Raw genomic sequence first — 22,928 nt, forward strand, 5'->3', positions numbered from 1 at the left:
GAACTGGTGGTCAATTCAGTGTGTCTGAGAAGATAGCTACTTCACCCTGGTTTCCGAGCGTTTCACTGGGTATAGATATCAGGGTGACGGTAATTTTTTCCCAGTACTTTAAAGATGTTTCTCTGGCGTCTTGCTTACATTGTTTCCAGTGAGAAACTCTGTATATAATGTGCCTTTTTCCTGTGTCTGCTTTTAAGACTTTTTAATGGCTGGTTTTGAAAATTTTAACGAGAATCAAATGGCTTGGTGTGATTTTCTTTACTTTTTTTGTGCTCGGGGTTTGCGGACCTTCTGAGATCTATGGCTTTGTAGTGTTTACCCAATTTGACAGTTTTTCAGGTATTATTTTTTAAAACACCTTTATGCTCACTCCTCCCTGTTTTCTCCTTCAGAGACTCCAGTGACATCTCTATTGGCCTTTTGAAGTAGTTCCCCATCTCATTTATTTATGTATTCTCTTTCTCTGTGCTTCATTTGTGTCGTTTCTGTGACTATATCTTTAATTCAGTAACCTTTTCTTCTGCAGTTTCTAATCTGCCATGCACCCTGCTGAGTGCATTATTCACCTCGGACATGGTAGTTTCATCTCTAGAAATTTGATTTGGGTCTTCTCTTTATATCTTCCATGTCTTCATTTAATTTTTTGAACATATTGAGTGCATTTATAATAACTGTTTTTATGTCCTTGTCTATTAATTCTAATACCCATGTCAGTTCTGAGTCACTTTCAAGTGATTTTTTCTCCTCTTTATTTTCCTGCTTCTTGGAGTGCCAGTTCATCTCCAATTGGATGACCCACATTGAGATTTACTGTGCTGAATGCTGGGTATTTTTGTATTTTTCTTATATTCTTGAGCATTTTGTGGGAGAGTTAAGCTACTTTGAAATAGCCCCTTTCTGGCCTTGCTTTTAAGATTTTTAGGTGGGACCACAACCCTTTTTAATCTAGTGCTAATTATTCCCCACAACCAAGGTAAGCTTTTTGAGTCCATTGCCTAATACATTATGAGCTTTTGCCAGTCTGGCTCATGGAAATGTGCAGTATTCTTGGCCTTGTGTGAGCTCCAGATGCTACTCCCTCTAACTTGTGTCGCCTCAGGGGGTAGTTTTGCCCCCAGAGCACAGCTGGTAAGGGTTGAAGGTACTTTTTATTGACACGCCTAGGGGTGCTACTGGAATCTCATGAGTGAAGGCTAGGAATGCTACCACACAACCTACTGTAGGATAGCCACCCCCACCCGAGAAGGAATTTTTTCAACTAAAATGTCAGTCCTGCTGAGGTTGAGAAACTCCACTCTAATCCTTTCAAATCATTCTTTCTCTGGCCTCTAGCATTCTCCTCACACACACGTGCTGATCAGCACTGTGCTCTGTGCTGAATTTCCAGGAAGGACCCTCTGCAGACCTCCAGAGTTCTTCTGTAGCCGTGTAGCTCCCTTTTCTCCAACACTCAGCCCTGCAAGTTCTTCTCACCTGATCTGCCAGGCTTTCGGCTCTTTCTTTGTAGAGTAGAAAGTCCACTGGCTCTTCCTGACTTTCTGCTCTCCTTTCTGTAGCCTGGAAATTCTCTCCAGGCAGCGAGCAAGGATAATCAAGGGCCCATCTTGTTTGTTCCCATTTCTCGAGGTTCCTGGTCCTTCATTTCTTCATGTGCTGTCTTGAAAACTTTGTTTAATGTGTTTTATAGCTATTTAGACAGGAGGGTCCATCCAGTATCTGTTCCGCCATCTTGTCTGGAAGCAGAAGCTGACTTCTTATTTATTATTGCTTCAAATGATCTCTTTATTTCCTGTCCTGTTTAAAGAAAGCAGCCTGCTTTGTTTTAACCCTATCAACCACTAATTATTTACTATATTTTCTCTTTACCTGTATCTTCTCAGCGAGCATCACTTTTGTTACTCATATTTGACTCCTCCTTCCCTATATTTCTTTCCAGTTTTGTTTGTGTTTTAACTTTGTCCCTCAAACATGAGAGCCAAATTCACTTGCATTGTCCTGTTTGAAAATGTAAGCTCTAATTTTACTTATGCTTGACTTCAGCATTACAAAAAAATCACCATGATATGATTTTATTTTTGTGCTCAATTATTTCAATTCTTTGATTTGTAAATTTGCCTCAGGAAACAAATTCCTTCTAAAATGAACAATAGCAATTGATTTCCTCTTGTGCTCAATCTAGCTAGTCAGGGAAGAAAACACTGTGAGGATCTTCTGGTCTGCAAAATTACATTTTCTGTTTGACTAACATAATTGGTAATAAATCATAAATACTAACTTATTGGGGGCAATATGAATTGTGGATAACAAAAGGCAACATTTTCTTACTATTGTGTATAAAGAACTTAATTTAGATCCTTAATCTATTTAAAATATGTTGGGGTAATTTAGTGTTTCTCTGAAGTCTGCTTATTCTTTTGGGTGAGTTTTTCAAACTATATGAAGTTAGGAGAACAGTGTATGCAGAAGTCACTCAAGGTAAGAGTCAGAAATGTGTAATCCTTACAGGAAATAAATAACAACAGAAGTGTGAGTGATATCGACCAAAAGATTACTTAATCCTTTGGGTTTGGATGTTTGTTTTTATTTCCGTTGCTCGACAGACACATAGGCTCGTGGAATTTTAGAAGTACAGATGATTTCAGGAATGTTTATTGTAGGCCTGATAAATTATAGGCATTGGTATCAAGGGTTTTAAAGACATCGTAAGTCCAATTAAAATCAGATTACTTCTGAAAGTGCAATTTAAAAAATGTTTCTTTGCATTTAGGAACATGTTATGAAACAATGTGATAATGTTAAGTTCTCTCGCCAAGTTTCAAAGCATGATTAAATAATACGAATATGCCTGAAGTAGAGGATACCAACCCCCAAAGTCTGATGTCCCTAAGCAGGGGCTGTCTGCCCACTCCTTCAGTCAAGCAAGTACATCACAAGAGATTGAGAAAAACCCAATAACCATACAATAGAATTTACTTTGAGACTAGTTGTGGTTCCTGAAGAAGTCTTATGGATTTCAGCTGAGTTGCTTTTCGAGGAGCTAACGAAAAGTGACCAAATCAGTTTGATATTGTCATAGACTTGCTGTAGCCGGTTCAGTCAGAAGTGTCTGGTCAACTTGCTTCCTAATAGTTTTCCTTATTTTTCAAAAAGCCCTGCCCACTGGTGCAGCTAAGGTCCGGTTCACTGAATGATTTATGCTAAGTAGCCACACAGTGACCCCCTTCTTGGTGCAGGACTGCGTGGTCCCCATCAGAGTGCCCAGCGATTCAGCGCTCCTGAAGCAGCTGCATTTTTTAACCTTCTCATCTTCAGCCTCAAGTGCAGGAGACGACTGCCTTTTGAAGTCCTATTGAACTCATTGATTTCCATCAGAGAGAAATCAGTGGTTGCAAACGTTACGGTCTAGATTAAATCCTTGAAGAGTCTGGACAATGTACAAAAATGGAAAGACAGATGCAAAGGACTTTTTAGGGTTTGAAATCTCTAAGATCAAAATGTCTTTGTCTTTGATGCTTTATTTGAATACTATGTCTTGGTTTATCATGGCACTTTAGAAGTGCTTCACAAATAAAGAAAACACAGATATTTGGTGCCAGAGATGTCCCATAAAGCTCAAGAATACCTAAAATGATCTTTCCTTACTAATTTGTAACATTCGATTGGTATTGATTTAGAAACATTCATAACATTACCATGAGGATGCATCTTTTCCAGTGATGATATATGTTCGTATTACTACATTAAAGAACTTCTTGTCTCATTTGCCAGATTGTAAAACAGTATCATGGACTACATAGAAAAGAGAATACTCTTAACATTCATAGATCCGAAGGGACAAATAAAGACAGAATGGAAATACGAATGGTCTAACTTGGACATTGGCATATCTTTTCTATAAAGAGCCACAGAGTAAATAGTTGGACTTTGCAGAATATCAGATCTCTGTTTTAGCTTCCTAAGGCAAGAAGTATGAAACCAAGGTGTTGGCAGGCCCATGCTCTCTCTGGAGTTCCAGGGAAGGATCTGTTCCCTAGCTTCTGATGGTCGCTGGCAGCCCTTGGCATTGCTTGGCTTGTGGCTACATCACTCCCATCTCTGCCTCCATCCTCGTATGGTCTGCTTCCCTGTTCGTCTGTATGTTCCTGTACCCAAATCTCCCTCTTCCATCTCTCATTGGACTTAGGACTCACCCTCAGCCAGTATGACCTCAGCTTAATATGATTATAACTTCGAAGACCATACTTCCAGGTAAAGTCACAGTCACAGGTACTAGGGATTAAGACTTCGACATACCTTTTTGGGAGTCACACTTCAATTTTCTACAGTCTCTGTTACAACCATCCAAAGCTGTCTTGTAGCATGAACAGTGCCAAAGACAACACATAAGGAAACACACGTGCTGTGTTCCAGGAAAACTTCATTTACAGAAGCAGGCGATGGGTCAGACTTGCTGGAAGACCAGAGTTCAGCAGTCAGTGCCTGGTCTAACTAAGTGAAGCAAAACTGCAGCAGACGTGTTGTAGAAACACAGCTTTCCCTTGCTTTGTGTCCGACCTGCGGCCTGCGGGCTGCATGCGGCCCAGGATGGGTATGGATCCAGCCCAACACAAAATCACAAATTTACTTAAAACACAATGAGGTGTTTTTGTTTTCACTTGTGTTTGTGTGCTCAATATGTGGCCGATGACAACTCTTCTTCCATTGTGGCCTGGAGATACCAAAAGGTTGGAAACCCCAAAGTATAAAAATGCATATATAAGTGTATATGTAGAAATACTTCTTTTAAAATAGGTGTCAACTTGGGACAAAATAAAAAATGGAACTTTTGTAGGGATTTAAATCCTAAAGCTCTGTTCCTAAAAATGCTTGAATTATAATATTTTATATAATATCTGGTTTAATACAGAGCTTTTGATTATCATTTGGATAGTATGGTCTACAGGGACTTTCGGCCAATAAGATGAAGGCTGCTTTGGAAATCAGATCTGTGTGGAGCTCAGACATATTTACTCACTGTATTAGAAAGAACGTACCTGTTAACCCCACTAAATGTACACTTTGCAAATGCAGAGACATTGTTTTACCCAACGGTGTGTCCTCCACACATAGAAGAAACCCTACTACATAAGAGTTATTCAATATACATTTGTCTAAAGTAAATTGTTTGCTGGAATAAAATGAGTACATCGGTGTGTTGTTGTTTTAATCCTGTTATATAAAAATAGTCTCTGTCACCATACCTTAAAATTATTTATAATCTTAAGTTGAAAAGAAAGCTAGAATAAGGAAATCCAAATTCTCTTGAGAGTATTAGAAGAATTTGTAAAGAAAAGAATGAGGGTAATGAATCAGAAGGGGTCCATGGGTGATATTAGTTTGATTGCTTTTTAATCAGATTCATGGAGTAGAAGAAAAAGGTAGGGAAGTCGGTTACATTTCAACAAGCAAGCTAAAACATTAGTAACTACTTCGCATAGCCCAGCCATTTCAATAGCAGGAGGATGTGGACCCCGTCTGATGGAGCCCATTCCAGGCAACGTGGGTAGGAAGGGGTGCAGTTTGGTTGAAGAGGAAGCAAGTGGAGCAGCCCAAAACTTCCATACAGAGGCTCTGGAATGCTGTGGTCATTCCAGCTCAGAGGGTTTGGCCATTCTTCTTATAGTAGAACGGAAGGCAAAACTTTGAACGTGAAAGGCGTAGGGCTTGGAATGTTGCTCAGAAAGAGCCGAGACTCCTGAAAGCGTAGAGGGGAGCCTAGCCAGCCTGGGAGAAGCAGCCAGTCTGGGAGTGCGTCCAGACTCCATGCCACACGCACGTTGGAGGGCTGAGTGCTGTGTAGGATGACAGCCGAGGATGAACGGGACAGAGGGCAACTCTACGGGGGAGAAAATACCTAAACAGAAGTCACAGCCCTGAGGATGTAGAAACAAAGAGAAGATGCAAGGCCACCAGTAGTCATTTGTTCCAAGTTGATGATGGAATCACTCCCATAAAAGTGGAATTGAGGGAAAAAAGGAGTAGGGTGGGGAAATATTGATGGCTGACGCCAAGGCCTTCAGGGACCTTCAGATGAGAAGGAAAGACAAAATGAGAAAGAATAAAGACAAAGGAGGGCTGTTTAAAAATGCCACCAGCTTGGGGCAACTGTCTCTCAGTGGGGCCCCATATGTTAGGCAGCTGAGCCGGTTTTCCCACCCTCCGGGTCATTCCAGCAAATTGGAGAGAAGGAGTTGCTAGACTCAGAGACACAACTCGCCTTCGGCTCCTTCCAACTTCTTCTTGCTACCGGCAGTTGCAAGAAATTGCCCCATAAAATTAGCCCCTGAACTGCCTTAAATATCTAGATAACGCTGATTAAATTCATTTCCTGGAGTAGGAAATGCATTTTAAGGAGAAGATTAGGAGAGAAGAATCAGCTTTTCCCACAATTCAGGACATTTTAGTCCTTGAAATATGAAAATTGTGTCCTTTGAAGGAAAAGTCTGGAAAAAATAATACAATGTTCAGTGCATTTGACAAAGTTTCTGTTCTGAGAGGCTCCTGATTTATTCTTACTCTTAAAAAAAAAAGAAAAAGAAAAAGAAATGAAAATAGTGTATGTTTTTGTAGAAAAAGAAAGGACATGTATTTATCAATGAAGAAAATGCTACAAGAGAAAACTTACCCATTGTGGAAAATTTAACAAAGAGATTGAAGCCATTTTCCATTTTTTTGTTTTCTATTTTTTGTATTAATGTGAAAAATCAGACATGGTAGCTTGAACAAGCACCCCAAACTCTCATTAACAGGAAATGTGCCTCGACTTATAGTAATACAGGATACTTTACACTGATTGCACAAATTTTCACTTCTTATCGAAAGCGAGCTTCTTAGAGATCGGTGCTGTTCGCTGTGATCGCGGAGGCCGGAGTCCGCGTTAGATGCATGCTGTGCTGACGCCCTGCCTCCCTGTTCTCTTTGCAGGCAGGCCGATGAGAGTTGCGCCGTGAGCGGCGCCGGGGACGCGCGGGACTGATGAGGGCCCGGAGGGAATGAAGTATGGATGTGAAAGAGCGTCGGCCCTACTGCTCCCTGACCAAGAGCAGACGGGAGAAGGAGCGGCGGCACACCAACTCCTCTGCGGACAACGAGGAGTGTAGGGTGCCCACGCAGAAGTCCTACAGCTCCAGCGAGACCCTGAAAGCGTTTGATCACGATTCCTCCCGGCTGCTCTACGGGAACAGAGTCAAGGATCTGGTTCACCGCGAAGCGGATGAGTACAGCAGACAAGGTAGGCCCCTGTCTAGGAAAACAGGGCTTGCTGGAAGGGTGCAGCTCTTACATTTCCCCCTCAAGATGACGTGATGATTTTCTTGGGTTGATGTCCTGTCCTCTGACTCTGATTTGGAGACAGGAAGTCATCACTTCCTGTTCCACGTTAGAGGTAGAGGATCACCTGCGGGCACAATGAGCCGAGATGCAGGTACCTCAGCTTCACATTTTATACGTGGGGTCTGTGACTCTGTGCATGGGCCAAGTGCGTGTACATGAGCTCGACACCAGGCCTCCAGGGCTTCTCACGGTCTCGTGAGGGTGCTCACATACATGGTGTTTACAGTCAGAACTGGTGCAAGGAGACCAGGAGCTGTTGGTGCCGGAAGCCAGTCTTTCCTGCATAAGAACGGGGAATTCTTACTCGGGATCTCCTGGTGATCCATTCCGCCCAGCTGTGGGTATCTGTGTGTTCACACAAGAGCCTGCTTGGAGGGGTTCCACTTGCTCTCTCGCAGGTTACCTGGCACCTGAAGGTTATACCTTAACACAGCCCAGCTTCCCATAGTATAGCCCACTATGGTTTGGTCATTTGCATATATTTGTTGAACATTTTTACACTTCATTCTCTGCCTGCATATTCCACCAGGGACCTCTGTAACTTCACAATCCTAAAACGACCCCTTTCCATGCGTGGAGACAGTGGCTTATTTTAAATTAAGCATACATAGTAGTATTTGGTTTCTTTTAATACAGTCTTGAGTTGTGGGCAAGACTACTGCTAATAAAAACAAAATCCCCTTACACTTGCACTGCAGTCAATTTGCAGAGAACTTAGCATCCCTCAGCTAATTCAATCAGGAAACAAGGAAAATCAATTAAACTTCAAACATAAAACATATATTCATCCTTTTCCAATCGTCTTATAGACAGTGTGACTAACAGTTTGATATTGGGCAGGAGCAAATTTAGGAAAAAGGAATAATGCAATAAATCATTCAAAAGTTTGAAAATTTTCCATGGTTCTCATCTTCTCTGCATTGTGGCCATAGTGTGCGCTCACCTAAATCCATTTACATCAAAGCAAACTCATTTGATTTCCTAAAGAGTGAACTTTTTCCTCCCCCAAAGCATGCCCTATTTATAGGTATCAAATTTTATGAAAGGAGGCAGCACAGCTTAAGATTTTTAATCCAGTTTTTAAGGGAAGATATAGAACACATATTTGAGGTCTGTGATCTTGTTGAATGGATTTTATTTCATTGGGTACAATTCTAAACCCAATTTTTTTTCTTTCGTATTACCTACACATCAGGGCATATTTTTCACCAATGTAAAACACAGTGAATCATTGTAGAAATGCATGCAATCTGAACCCAATGTCAAGTCTTCCTTTTTGTAACAAAAACAACTGCTTAGTGCCCTTTTGGGAACAAACCACATAGTGGAAGACTATTAGAAGAAAAAAAGCACATGAGGCGTGATGCGTTGGGGAGGCACATCTCCACCCCAAGCAAGCAAGCAAGCAAGCAAGCATTCGGTTTAGCAGAGTAGAGGATGCTTAAACAGGTTAAAACTGAGCTAAAATTTGCACCAACTAGGCAGCATTAACCCAGTGCAGAGACGGCTGTGGATGGCATGGCCATTCTATCTGTGGAAACCCCAGAACTTAGCTCTTAGGGGACCAGACAGTACTATTGCTCAGCTCCTTGAGAATGAAAAGGGGCGGGAAAGACAAAAAGCAAGGCGCCTGGTGGAGGTGGAGGCCTCTTGTCAGGAGCAGCTGAATGGAGTCCTGAGAAGATGTTTAAGAGCAGAGGTCAAAGGCAAAGCCACAGTTCACTGGATGTGCTCATAAGTCAGAATGTACTAAACACCTACATGGAATGTACAGCTATTGATAGCCAGTGTACACCGATTTCTCATTGCACCCCAGGCAGGGGGCTAATAAGCAGGTATGTGTGCCATCACTTAACCCCCACGGCCACTGTGGGGGACCTGAGGAAGGTCCCAATAGCATCCTCCTGTCACAGACTGAGACAACCCAGGCTCGCAGAGGCCTGAGGCCCTGTGGCAGAGTGGGGGCTTGAACCCAGGCCATCTGTCTCTAGCACTCAGGCTTCTACCCTCAGGGCCATTGGCAAACACAACAGGGGCAACTCAATAAAATAGCTGCCCTGTGGTTGATCAGGGTCCGTTCCAGTGGATCATGAAGGTGTGGATAGAGAGCAGTGAGGGGCCTGCAGGCGTATTTAGGAAATAAGGTTGATAGGATGTTGTGGCTGGGTCGATGAGGATGAAGGAGAGGGCAGTGTGACCATACTTTCTCTTCCCTACGGTTTGATACGGGCATGTTTGCAGCTGGAGCAGTAGAAGGGAAGTCTGCTCTCAGAGCCTGCTTTTCTCGAGCAAGCGTGATGAAAAATCCTCCCAGGCTTTCATTTTCTTTGAACCTGACAAATGTCAATTTTTTCCTGCCTGACTGTTAGGCTGTGGGATTAATTATTTAATTGACAAAATGTGCTTCCTGCCACAGCTCCTGACATCATACACATAATAAAAATGAAAGATTAAAAATGTTAATAGTAGCCAAAGACCCTTGAAACAATTCCAAAGAATCATGCTAATTTAGCTTGTCCATGGAGTTGTAAAACAACCTGCCAGTCTAAACCCACTTACTCTTTGAGTAACACAGGGCAATGTGGCTGCAGCTCCAGGAGGAGAGGAGTGGAGACCCCCGTTCATGCAGGGACATGAATTCAAATCCAGAAATAGGGTGTTTGTATTTTTATCGACCAATTGTATGGCCTGTCATCCACTTGATGTTAATCATCATTTTTATGGCATTCCTGACTGCTATCCTTGGGCACTGTGAAGCTGGGCGGGATTCCGTTTTCCTAGGAACGTGTAACTGGACTGGGTCTCACACGGATCTCTTTCTCTTTAAATCTCCTCATATGGTTTATTGGGTGATGGAAACAGTTTCTCTCTCAGCAGCTGTGACACTCCATAGGTGTGACGGGGTTAGGGTGACAATGGCTTGTTTTGCATTCTTGGATACTATATTCTTTGAGTCATCCTTGAAGAAAATTTATCCTGTCAGCTCTGAGACACATTTCTTATGAAACAGCTGCATGCAATCGCCCCACAGTTCTAGAGAAATGATAAAATAAAATACCTCCTCCCCCTGCTCGTGCACCATGGCGTCGCCTGTAGTGTTTTTGACCGAATGAGAATGTTTGTCAACTCCAACAAGGAATGAGGGCTGTGAGGGTGAATTTTGGAGCAAGGTGACATCTGGGAATAAGAGCTCTTTTTGTCCCACAGACTGTAAGCCTGAACAGAGCACCTCAGAGCTGGTGTCAACCCAAAATGTCGTGACCAGTTAGTAATCAGGGCTGGAGTTATGAATTTCAGGATTTTAAAGTGAAAAGACCATCATTTATTGTTCATTTAGAGAATGGCAGTGGGGAGGAAGGTTATCTGTTTTTAGATTGAAAAAACAAATAGCATTATATTACAGTTATACATACCTGAAATCAAAATAGAAAATAAATTCGCAAAGTAGGTCAGGGGAGAAGGAAGGCAGATGGGCAGAGACAGGTGCTCCCTGATTTCTGAGCGTGGCCAACCTCTGGTCTTCCCTGGCGGCATGCTGCCAGAAACTCCCCTCCTGCCTCGCGGCTGCTTTGGGATTTGCCGCCTCTTCCTCGGTGCCCAGCCTCCCCCAGCTCCCACACACACAGCTCCTGCTTCTTACCTCATGCTGTGGCTGGTCCAAGGCCAGTTCCAATGCAGCTAGTGGGAAAGTAGATCCTCGAGCCCCGATTTCTCATTGTTGCCACTCCCCAGTGGGCTGCATCCTGGCTCCGGTCCATCTTCCGTACAAGTATTTCAGGTGCTACACCTTCCCCTTGCCAAGGACAACCCCCTTCTGGGAAACAAAGAGCATTAGAGGAGCAGTCTGCATTTTCCTGTACACATGTGTCCAGGATTCTGGCACGATGGTGGCCCGAATGATGCCATCCCCCCGCCAAAGGCTCACCTCCTCTGAGCTGAGCAGTGATCGGGGTGCAGATGAGATCTAGGGTTGAGGGGGGGAGGTGGGGATGGCTGGGGTAGAGGGGAGTGAGGGGGGAGAAAATGGAGACAACTGTACTTGAACAACAATTTTTTTAAGTTAAAAAAATAAAACAGAAATAAAATTGAGGAAATAGGCACACACACACGAAGAGCTCTATTAGGGTCCTGAAGGACAAAGGCAGTGTAGGACCTTTTTCCCAGATGGGAGCTCTGAAGGGGGAGGAACCCCAGGGTACGGATTAGAAAGAACGCTGCGGCTTGGTGGTGCCAGAGGGAAGCAGACCTGCCTTCCCCATGGGCCGTCCCGGAGCTGGTGGTGTCTTGCAAGAGCAGCTGGCTTCCTTGGCCCCTCGGGAGCTGGAGGAACCTACACAGATGCATTTCCTACACCCTGATACTGTGATAGTGCCAACTAAGGGCACCAGGGGGTCAAAAGGCTTGCCCCTAGAGCCTCACAGGATTTCCTACAGTTTCTTAGAGCACCAGGAAAGCAACAACCTGCTTCACAGCACCCCGCCTCCAGGAAGCGGGCAGGATATGAAACAAATAGGCAAGGAAGTACCTATTGGAAATGAGCAATGGAGATGAGAGATGAAAACTTGAGCCAAAATAGAAATTATATGAGTACTTACAGAAAAGTACATGTCAAAAAGAAAAAAAAAGCAACAACAAAACCAACCATTGCGGCTAAATGCTCTTTACAAGATTCCAGAAAGAAAAAAAATAATAAGTTACTTTTCTTATTACTTACGGAAGAAACAAATAAGACTGATGACTTTCTCATCTGCAACAATGGAAGCTAGAAGACAATGGGATAACATCTACCATGAGAGAAGAACTGCAACTCAGGGACACTCTATACACAGAAGGTATCATTCGTCTCTCAGAGCAAACGCAAGGGCACTTAGGAACATGCGAAGACACGGAGGCTGTATCGCCAATGTACACCATCTAAGGAAGCATTCAAGAGGTGGTAGGACTGGGGTCAGCATCCCCGCCATGAAGAGGCGCAGAAACAGTGATGAGTAACCAACCTTGCAGTATATTCACAGCAAGGCCAGAGGAGGTTTACAGTTGTGAGTGCGTGAAACACAGAGTTTATTCTTGTAATAGTATTTATCAATTATTGTGTTATTTTCCATAGGAAGAGCTGTAAACCTACTTTGGCCCCACCCTGTATGCTGTTGAATCCCAAACGATGATGACAGAGCAACTAGAGATGTGTAAGAAGCACTACAAGGGAAACCAGAGAAGCAGGCTGCAATTAAAGCTTCTTACCCATCTCAGCGGGATCCAGCAGTTGGAGGAAGGTGGTGGGAGGGGTTCCAAAATCAAATCCGAAAAGGGAGAAGGGGGAGAGTTATGGAGTAGAGCTGCAGTGGAGGGAAATCACTGCTATCCTACACTCATATAGTCATGAAAACACTGTATTTGAATATGAATGTCAGGAAAAGGAAGGTAATCATTAGTGGAATAAAAAGACCTACCTAATTAGCAGGGGGAAAGGGGAATGAATAGCAGTCTGATCAATTTAGCAAAAACAGCTCCAAGGGAAAAAAAGGAAACAAGGAGAATCATGAATAACCATAAAATAAGATGGAAGAATTCAAATCTGCTATATGACATATTATGTGGAAAGTAAATGCACTGAATTTTGACAAAAAAAAAAACAATGATTCAGTTGGTTTATAAAAGTTATTGGTTATTTATAAGAAACAGACTTAAATGGTAAAAAAAAAAATGGTTGAGAATAATGAGATGCTTTCAGGTGCACAATTCTATAACACATCATCTATATATTGTATTGTGTGTTCACCACCCCAAGGCAAGTCTCTTTCCATGTTCATTTATCCCCCCTTTACCCTCTTCTGCCTCTTCCCATCCCTCTTTTCCTCTGGTAATCACATACTATTGTCTGCGTCTATGAGTTTTGGGGTTTTCTCTTAATCCCTTCATCTTTTCACCCAGTCCCCAAACTCCCTCCCCCTGATAGCTCTGTCTGTTCTCTGTATCTATGAGTCTGTTTCTTTTTTGTCTGTTTATTTATTTGGTTCATTAGATTCCATATATAATTTAAATCACATGGTACTTGTCTTTCTCTAACTGGCTTATTTCATTTAGCATAATACACTCCAGGTCCATCCATGCATTGCAAAATTTTATTAACCCCAAATGTCACCCCAATAAATTCAATTAAAAAATAAAAACCAAAAAAGAAAATATATTTAAAAAAATTAAAATCAGAGTAATGAGATAGATAAAGCTATCTCTATGCTTTGGTCTGCCTCTTTCAAAATCAGACACATCTAAAATACAAAAGCAAGGCAGCAGTTGTACACTATCAATAAAAATTCAGATAAAAATACAGAAATTGTACCTGTCAGAAAGAAGTGATGCAGTTTCTCATATTTCGATGAAATATTTGCAGAAACCAAATGTGCATTTAGCCACAAAAAAGGAACATTAAAAATTCAGAAAAGTGGTGTGGCTAGTGTGACTCAGTGGATTGAGCTCTAGCCTGCAGACTGAAAGGTCACTGGTTCGATTCCCAGTCAGGGCACACGGCCGGGTTGCGCGGACCAGGCCCCCACTTGGGGACATGTGAGAGGCAACCAGACTGATATATCTCTCACACATCCATGTTTCTCTCCCTCTCTTTCTCCCTCCCTCGCCCTCTCTTTAAAAACATAACAATTAAATCAGAAAATTTGAAACTTTTTAAGTCAAAATATTTGTTCATGTTAATTTAGTAAAATTAGAAATAAATAATACGAAGATAAACAAACAAAACCCCCATGGATTATGGCACTCCTAGACCATGATAAGGAGCAGAGAAGGCAATGAAATAAAAATACACTTCCAAAAATGATGGGAGTCAGTGAAAGCCATGGTCATAGAGAAAATATATTGTTAAATGATATATTTAAAGACTGAAGACCAATGGAAAGGAATTTGCTATACATCTGAAAAGTGAGTAAAATATCAGAAAAATAAATTAAAGGAAATGGGAAGACATAGATAATCCAGGTAAAACCAAAATTAATAGCAAACAAAAAAAGGCTGATTCTTTAAAAAGACTAAGAAAGTAGAAAGCCCCTCATGATTCCCATTAAAGAATTCAGTGTTTATAAAAATGAGAAGAAAAACAAGGAGAGGTCCTGCAGACACTGAACCAACACAGAGGGACCGTTCTGACAACAAGTTTCAAAACTCTAGAGGAACTTATGTTTTTTCTCAGCAAAATGTGATTAGTCCTAAATTATTTCAAGAAATGGAGTAAACATGTCAAAAACAGTTATCGCAGAAGAGAGTAGAAAGGTTACTGAAAGGGGCACTGTTGGAAAGGAAAAGATAAGATTTCTAGGTTCCTGGGAGAATTTTACACAACCTTCAAAGTACAACTACGTCCAATGTTCAAAAAGCTGTTCGGCACCACACACACACACACACACACACAGGCACACAAAGATGGGAAGCAGTAAAATGCACATTATGAAGTGGATGTACCTTTAATTATAAAGCTTGATTGAAAATAGTACAAAAAAGAAGTTATCTAGACCAAAATCACCTCTCAATATACATGTTAAAATCCTAAATAACTATTTGCATGTAAGAATCTAGCAATGTGTAAAAAGAACAATAGACTAGACCAAATTAATAACTAACTGGTCCCTAATCCTTGGTGATAATGTTAGGATATATGTTAAACTAATTAGATTAATAAATCAAAGTAGAACCACATGATCTTATCAATAGATGATGAAAAGGCATGAGATAAAACTTAGAAACCATTTCTTATTTAATAAAAGTCATTAAATAAAGCAAGGAGAAAAAACAAATACATTAGTCATATAAAAGATAATCGATTGAAAACTGTAAACCACATTCTCAATGGTGAGATTCTAGGACCATTTCAGTTAAAATTAAGAATGTAAGAAAGGTTCATCTACTCTCCCCAGTTACTATTTAAGACTGTTTTAGACATTTTGGCAATTTTAGTAAGAGAAGAAAATGAAATAATTTATATTATTTGGGAAAAGTTAACATAGCACTTTTGCTAAATGTGTGATTCATTGTATACATACAAAATCCATGTGTCTCCAGAATTAAAAGTGCAAGCAGATTGCTACTTGAACGAACACATGATGAATACACAGACCTCACAGGCAGTGTAGAGATGGTCTGTGTTCGAGTCCTAGATCTGCCATTCATTAGCTTAGTGGCAAGTGACAGGTTCTTGGCCAAGTAACACGCTTAGACAAATCACTTAATTTCTTTGTGCTTCAGTTTTCTTTCATGTAGCTTGCGCTTTAGTGTCCAATCTGTAGTTTGTTGACAATGAAATGAGTCATTGTATGTCACCTGTTTAGAATAATATTAGATGCATGTTCCATACTATTTCAAAGTAATTGTTAAACAATAATTGGCTAAGTTTGTAGGTGAATATATTCTATCATAATGCTAACAAATGCTATAAAATTCTTTGGAACAAATTTTCTCAGTGGTACAGGACCTAACATGATGGGAGTAATAAAATATGATCAAAAGATGTAAAGCAAGACTTGAATCAATATAAAGATAGTGTTTTTAGATAGAAAGAATGATATCATAAGAAATATCAACTTTCCAAAAGTAAGTGCAGAGAAGTCAAGGCTAATTTTTAACTGAAGTGATCTTAAAATTCATGTGGAAGAATAAACATTTGAAAATAGACAAAATATATTTTAGAGATAGCTATTGAGGATAAAATGGCATATATATGTAAAATACTATATATATTTTAAATACTATATATTTTTAAACACTATGAACCTGCTGGAATCACATCTAATAATTGACATCAATAAAGACAAATTGATCCACAGAACCAGCTAGAATTTCAGAAGTGGGTCCCAGTCCAGAGGGAATTCAGCATAAGACAAAGTGATTTTTTTGTTCTGTGGGATCTGATAAATGGCACTGGCACAACTGGGACCCATCTGGAGGAATATGAAATTGCACCCATCTCCCTCAGTACATTCACAGATAAATTAAGATGGACTAAAGACAAATGTAAAAAATAAAGCAATAGGAATTCTAGGAGTCTATGTGAGAGGCTGAATAAAGTAGGAAGGACTTGATCAGAAGGCTCCAGAACCAATGGCTTCAGCCCCTAACAGAATTATTTTATTATCAAACAGGAAGTCCAGAGATGGGTGCTAGCAGGCACCCAGGTTCCTTCCGTGTCTCTCTGCTCCACCATCCTTAGTGCGTGGCCTCCTCCTGGGGACCCCCAGGGTCGGCTGCAGTTTTATCTATCCCCTGATTGGCCAGAGCAGCGGCGGAGGCGAGAAGGCCTTCCCTGTAGCAGACGCTGTCTTTTTGCTCCCCAGCGGCTTCTTCCTACATCTCTTTTTTCAGAACTGTTACACTTGGCTGCGCTTAGCTGCATGAGCAGAGGGAACATTTACTATGTTTGCTTTCCTAACAGAGGCAGACAGGGAGAGGTGCTGGTGAGCCTGCACAGCCTGTCCAGGGACCACGTGGAAGAGGGGGGACCATTCAAGTAGAAGCAGACAAGCCGGAAGGAAAGGCTTCAAAGGTTCTTTTTTTTAAAATTTAAAACCTTTTATATCTAAATAAAAATGCCATAAACACAATTATTATATTGGGGATATGTGTGCAGTCCAAATGACAGATATATGATACACACAGAGATATAAAAAATACTAGAGTAACTTCTGCGCATTGGGAACAGAAAGACAAACGGACCGAGGGGGAAATGGTACAGGAGAGAATTCCCAGAGGAGCACACCGACGTGGTGAGTAAACATAAGAAGAGGAAATCCGTGTTCCTATGCGTCTGAGGAAGGTAGCAGCTAACCCAGCCCGGAGAGCAACCCCCCGCCACCCCCCCACCTCCAGTGCACAGTGCCAGCCAGCCTTGCTCCTCTCCCCGAGCAGCCACGTGCCAGGTGGCCACCGGCGGTTTGCCTACGAAGTTCCCTCACCTGGGGAAGCAGAAAAGTAATGGAAGAGGCTGCCGTGCTGAGGGGTTTCCCTGGGTGGGATTCCGAACGCATTTCTTCACTGAGACACTCTCACAGGATGGAGTCCTGCTCCAGAGTACTGGTAATCTGTTCCTCAGGTACAGGTGACTTCATAGGCTCGCCTGTTCCATCCTGGCTTCCTACGTGATGTTTTCATGGGAAAATATATACTGACCCGTATCCACTTCTAAACTCAATACATTCCTAAAGTGAGGACTTTCTGTACAATTGCAAAGTTCTGGCTTAGGAAGGAATCAAAGAAAGGGGGACTTATGCATTGCTTTACTCAAAATTTTACCCCAAAATGCTTATAAAAGTATGTGAGATAAACGCAATAAAATCTGTTCTTAGAAATGCAGAAAGAAGAAGAAAAGGACAAAAAAGAAAGGAAGGAAGGAAGACGAAATATTGACAGAGGCTGTATTTGGAGAGTTGAGCTATGAGAGAAAACCTGCCAATTTTAAATCACCAAAGGTCAAGGGCCAAAAACAATTCCTGCGTTGGCACGGGAGCAGGTCGGGTGTATACTTTTGAGTGGGAGGAAAAGCACCTTTAAGACAGGCAGATGCAGCTTGCTAGTGTCCGTGCTGCCTTGGATGTGGTTCACAACTCAGGATGAACTCCAGCCACGGTCGTTAAGGCAGCAGATGGGAAAACGTTTGTGACTTAGTTTAAGGTGAAATACAAACCCAAAGTTCCTGGTGCGAAGGAAAATTTTGCTCATACTTCCACCCAACGCCTATTCGCTTCCATTTCCCCTGCCTGGATTCCTGATGCTATTCTATTGTTCTCAGCCTTGTTCTTGCCTTCTGTCTGCTTCTGCATAGACTTAGATGGCTGGAAGTTCTCTGAGACTCTCTAAGTCCATATTGTAAATGAATAACACTGAGACCAAAATTTGTTTAAAATACTCAGCCAAAAGCTCTGGTGAGTTCCAGAGCCAGAAATAACCAGAGTCAAATCCACTCATTTCCTACTATTTCACCATCCTAATTTCTACAAAAGAACCAAACCTTTTTGAAAACCACAGTGAAAAAACTAAAATATGTTCTCGAATAAGCTTGCAACCTTGGAGTTAGGCATGGGTAGTTTAGACAGGTCATAGAAAGGACTAAACATAAAAGGAAAAATTGATCAATTGGACTTCATCAAAATGAAAACTTCTACTCATTAGAAGATAGCCTTAAGAAAATAAATAGGCAATAGCATAATCAATAAATATATTAAAAATAAATACATAAATAAATAAAAAATAGGCAAGACATAATCTGAGAGAAAATTTTACATACATGTACATACATTGAAAGGACTTTTATCCAGAATATATAAAAATCTCCTATAAATCAATAACAAAAAGGTAAAAAGTACAGTTTAAAATGGGGAAAAAATATGACAGAAACTGCACAGAAAAGACAAAAATGTTTAATAAGCACATGAAAAAGTCCTCAACATTACCAGCCATTAGGGAACTGAAAATTAAAACCACAACGAGATACTACCACTTACCCACTAGAGTGACTAAAATTAGATCCAAAGCAACAAATGTGGATGAGGATGTGGAATAACTGAACTCCCATACATTGCTGATGGGAGTGTAAAATTTAAAAATGCCACAGTTTCTTTAGAAACTGGCAATTTCTTAATATAAAGTCAAAAAATAACATCCCCTCCGCCTTAATCCAGCAATTCATGTCCTTAATACCTACCCCAAACAAAGGAAGTTTACACTCATTGCAGCTTTATTCAGAACTGTCCCAAACTGGGACCACCAAGTGCATGGATGTAACAAACCATAGTGTATTCGTGCAACACAAGTTGGCCGTGCCAAAGAATGGACTTACTGATTCCTGCCACAACAGGGAAGAATCTCAGAAACATTCCAATAAGCAAAAGGATCCAGAGTACATACTGTCTCACTCCATTCACACAAAGTTCAAGAACAGAACAAAATCGAACCTTTTGTAAAAGAAATCAGGGCCCCTGCTGCCTGTGGAGGCGGAGATCGACTACAGGGAGGACAGGATGGGAAAACTTGGGGGTGTGATAGGTGTGCCACGTTTTCTTTGGGTTCATAAGTAAAGTGTCCGCTTAAGATTTGTGTATTTCACTGCATGTAAAATTTGCCTAAGCAGTAATACACTAAAAAAACCCCCAAAAACTGAGCATGTCAAACAAGTGTAGTTGAATATGCAAAGTTTGGGATTTGTATTCTGCCTTTCATCCAGCCTCAGCCCCGTGAGACTTCACTTGGTGCTGGGACAGAGTCACATTGTCCCTATTGAGCCATTACCGCAGCCCTCTTAAAAACAACCGCTGTTGCCCTGGCTGGCGTAGCTCAGTGGACTGAGCATCAGCCTGAAAACTGAAAGGTCACTGGTCTTATTCCTGGTCAGGGCACATGCATAGGTTTTGGGGCCAGGTCCCCAGTTGGGGTCATGTGAGAGGCAACCAGTCGATGTTTCTCTCCCTCTCTTTCTTCCTCCTTCCCCTCTCTCTAAAAATAAATAAATAAAACCTGTGTTTAAAAGTGAGCTACCACTTTAAAAAAAAAAAAAACCTGAATGCTGCCATTGCACTCTAACATTTTGCTGAATAAAGACATTTTGCCCATTAAGATAATAGCATCCACAGCCTATCCAGGACTGTGCTGAGGGAGAGAATGAAGGGTTGGTGCCATATACTTGGGCCCTTTCTTACATTTTCATCAGTTCCCAAATAGAAAAAAAGCCCATTTTTAGCTCTTAGATATAGATTACTCTTTTTGGCAGCTTTATTGCTAGAGTATTACTAAAATGATAAATAATTTTAAAACCTTTCTACATGTTATATGTTCCAAATAGATCAAAAGAATTAAATTCTATTTGTTACATGTAAAGCATGAAAGCAGTACATATTATTTTAGAATATCACCAACAGCATTGGACAGATGTAAAAATAGTATTAACAACTGCTTTAACATCCTAATTATGCGTCTTTCTGTACCATTTTACTCTGCTTTGGAAGTAAAATGGAAAACCATTTTTTTCCACTGTTCTTATTTTTATTTTATTTACTTGTGTATTTTTTTGAATTATGAAAATACATGAAACAATCGGGCACATCGGAAATTGTGAAAGAGGGAAATTCAAGAGCCAAGAGTAAAATGCTTTTAATTTTAAGGACTGCGATTTCGTTTAGTCTTGGATGCCATTAGAGTGAATAATGGGAACTGATCCTAGACTTCAAAAGAAGTATGACCATATGGTCTTACCATTCAGCTCTTAATGCTGCTATGAATTTCCAGCTATACCCCCAACTTTTCATTTCCCCAGTATCCCCCTCACCTCTGTCATCCTACAAAAACGAAAAGAATCTAAGCCTCTTTTCAGGTTTTCTGAAATCTGTACTTGCGGGGCCTGAGGAAACCTTTTCTTTGTGAGAATAGGGTGATATAAAGCAAGACAAAAACCTGAAGCATTAATCAGATCCACTGGGCTAATTACTACAACTCCAAAGTTTATGACTTTTAAATATTAACTACTTAAAATGATTCATTTAGAGATCAGAATGATTAATCCTTCTCAGTCACTATAAATGTCAGCGGAGGGATTAAAGGATTTAGATGGTCATGTTTACCCAACCTTAAACTTCTGTACTCAAAGACACCAGTTAAATAGCTCCAGTTTATCACTGTTTCCTGTTAATGTTTTCCTCCTTGCTCCCTCTTTTAGCTCCCCTGCCTAACTGATGGTTAACTAATTTTGGCTGTTAAGCAGGCAAGTGCTTCTTTCAGGCTTGGTGGCCAACCTGCTTTGTGGGTTACCTACCAGAAGGTGAGAGTAGATAGGCACAGCTTCGAGCCCTCTCTGGACACAGTGGGGTAACCCTTTCCCCCTGCCTCAGCCTTTATTGGTCTGATGTCTTGAGTGCCTAGCTTATTGCTAAACTTATATTCAGTGCCTGGCCACGTTGCCAGTTTGAGATCCACGTTGTGAATCACTGGGTGCCCCTTCGGTCACAATTATTAAAGACCCGCTGCTTTGTGCCAAACCGCACGCCTATTTATACCAGTACCTCCTGCAGCCTTACTTTCAGACGCCAGCAGATATGTCGTAGGCATATTATCATCACTTGTTTTCTTCTGAAGCAGGCATTTCTAAGTAAAAATAAGAAGCAAGTTCATTTCCAGAATGCATTCGATCAAAATCAATTTGAAAGTTGTTTGTCTAATTACAAATGATTGCCAGTACCAGCAATGCATGCTTTTGTGGTTGCGTGTACAAATCCTTCATGACACGCGTTTAAGAAGATGCTTTTTTCTTACCAGTTAGCAGACTCACAACCTAATTTCTCTCGTTTGAGCCATCAGACCTTCTCTCCATATGTTTGCCCTCCCCTGGAGGCTTCACAAATCTTATCTTGAAGAGAAGGCGTGCTCTCTGGGGTCATTCATCCTAATCCTGCTTTCTCTGCGCGCAAACACTCCTGGGGCTTTCCCTTCTCACTGAGTTCTCGGAACAGCCTCAGCCGTACATTTCCCTGGATGGAGGCACCGCCTCAGCTGCGTTCGGGATGAATGCCGAGGGCGCAGCCGGCGACAGCTTCCACCGCACTGTGTCTTGTGTAATAAATTAGATTATAAGTATGGTATATACAGTGATCATTTGCCCTGTCCTCTAGGAATCTGAGATTACCTGTGTTTATGGACATTAATATCATATTAATAGATAAATTGAGTAAGCAGTTGAAGTTATTTGCATTTTTATATAAAACAGTGTAGGGGGAGTCTAGATATTTAGTGAAATTTTCACTTAATTTCCTTTTTCTTGTTTAAAGCATTTATTATTTTTTCCATTACAGTTGACATACAATATTGTATTAGTTTCAGGTGTACAACCAGTGATTAGGCATTATATAACTTATTGTACTAAGTGATCATCCCGACAAATCTCTTACCCATCTGACAACACAGTTATTAGAATGTTATTGACTATCTTTCCTGTGCTGTACTTTGCATCCCCATCACTATTCTGTAACAACCTATTCTATTTCTTAACCCCTTCACCTTTTTACCCAGCCCCCAACTCTCCTCCCATGGCAGCCCGTCAGAGTGGCCTCTGAATCTATGAGTCTGTTTCTCTTCTGCTTGTTCACTGATTTTGTTTTTTAGATTCAATTGTTGATATATATGTGTTTATTACCATTTTATTGTCCATATTTTTTATCTTTTTTTTCTTCTTCTTAGAAAAAGACCCTTAAACTTTTCATGTAATACTGGTTTGGTGATGATGAACTCCTTTAGCTTTTTCTTGTCTGAAAAGCTCTATATATGTCCTACTATTCTACATGATAGTCTTGCTGGGTAGAGTTATTTTAAAATTGTAGTGTTGTGTAGGGCCTTATAAGTAAAGATTTATACCCTCATTGAAATTTCTATTTCATGTTCCAGGATGGGTTTTCTGTGCAAACAGTTGACAAATTTAACTTAGGAAGGTTAAAGTGTTTGGAGTGTCCCATAAAATATGCATTAGGACTCAAAGGGAAAAAAGTTACAGACATTTCTATTCCTGTGTGATCTTCTTATCG

At 41.0% G+C, this 22,928-nt stretch overlaps 1 protein-coding gene across 4 annotated transcripts in view; it reads left to right on the forward strand.

Moving 5' to 3' along the window:
- The window catches only part of TENM3 (teneurin transmembrane protein 3), a 620,275-nt gene that overhangs the window by 221,492 nt on the left and 375,855 nt on the right, over positions 1 to 22,928 (forward strand). For all 4 annotated transcript variants that reach the window (XM_053916510.1, XM_053916509.2, XM_053916511.1 and 1 more), the window contains exon 2: positions 6,964 to 7,270. In XM_053916510.1, coding sequence (XP_053772485.1) covers positions 7,039 to 7,270 — 232 coding nt within the window. In that variant the 5' untranslated portion in view covers positions 6,964 to 7,038. The remainder of the gene's footprint in view (positions 1 to 6,963; positions 7,271 to 22,928) is intronic.

This window comes from Desmodus rotundus, chromosome 13, assembly GCF_022682495.2.
Source record: "Desmodus rotundus isolate HL8 chromosome 13, HLdesRot8A.1, whole genome shotgun sequence".
NCBI lineage: Eukaryota > Metazoa > Chordata > Mammalia > Chiroptera > Phyllostomidae > Desmodus > Desmodus rotundus.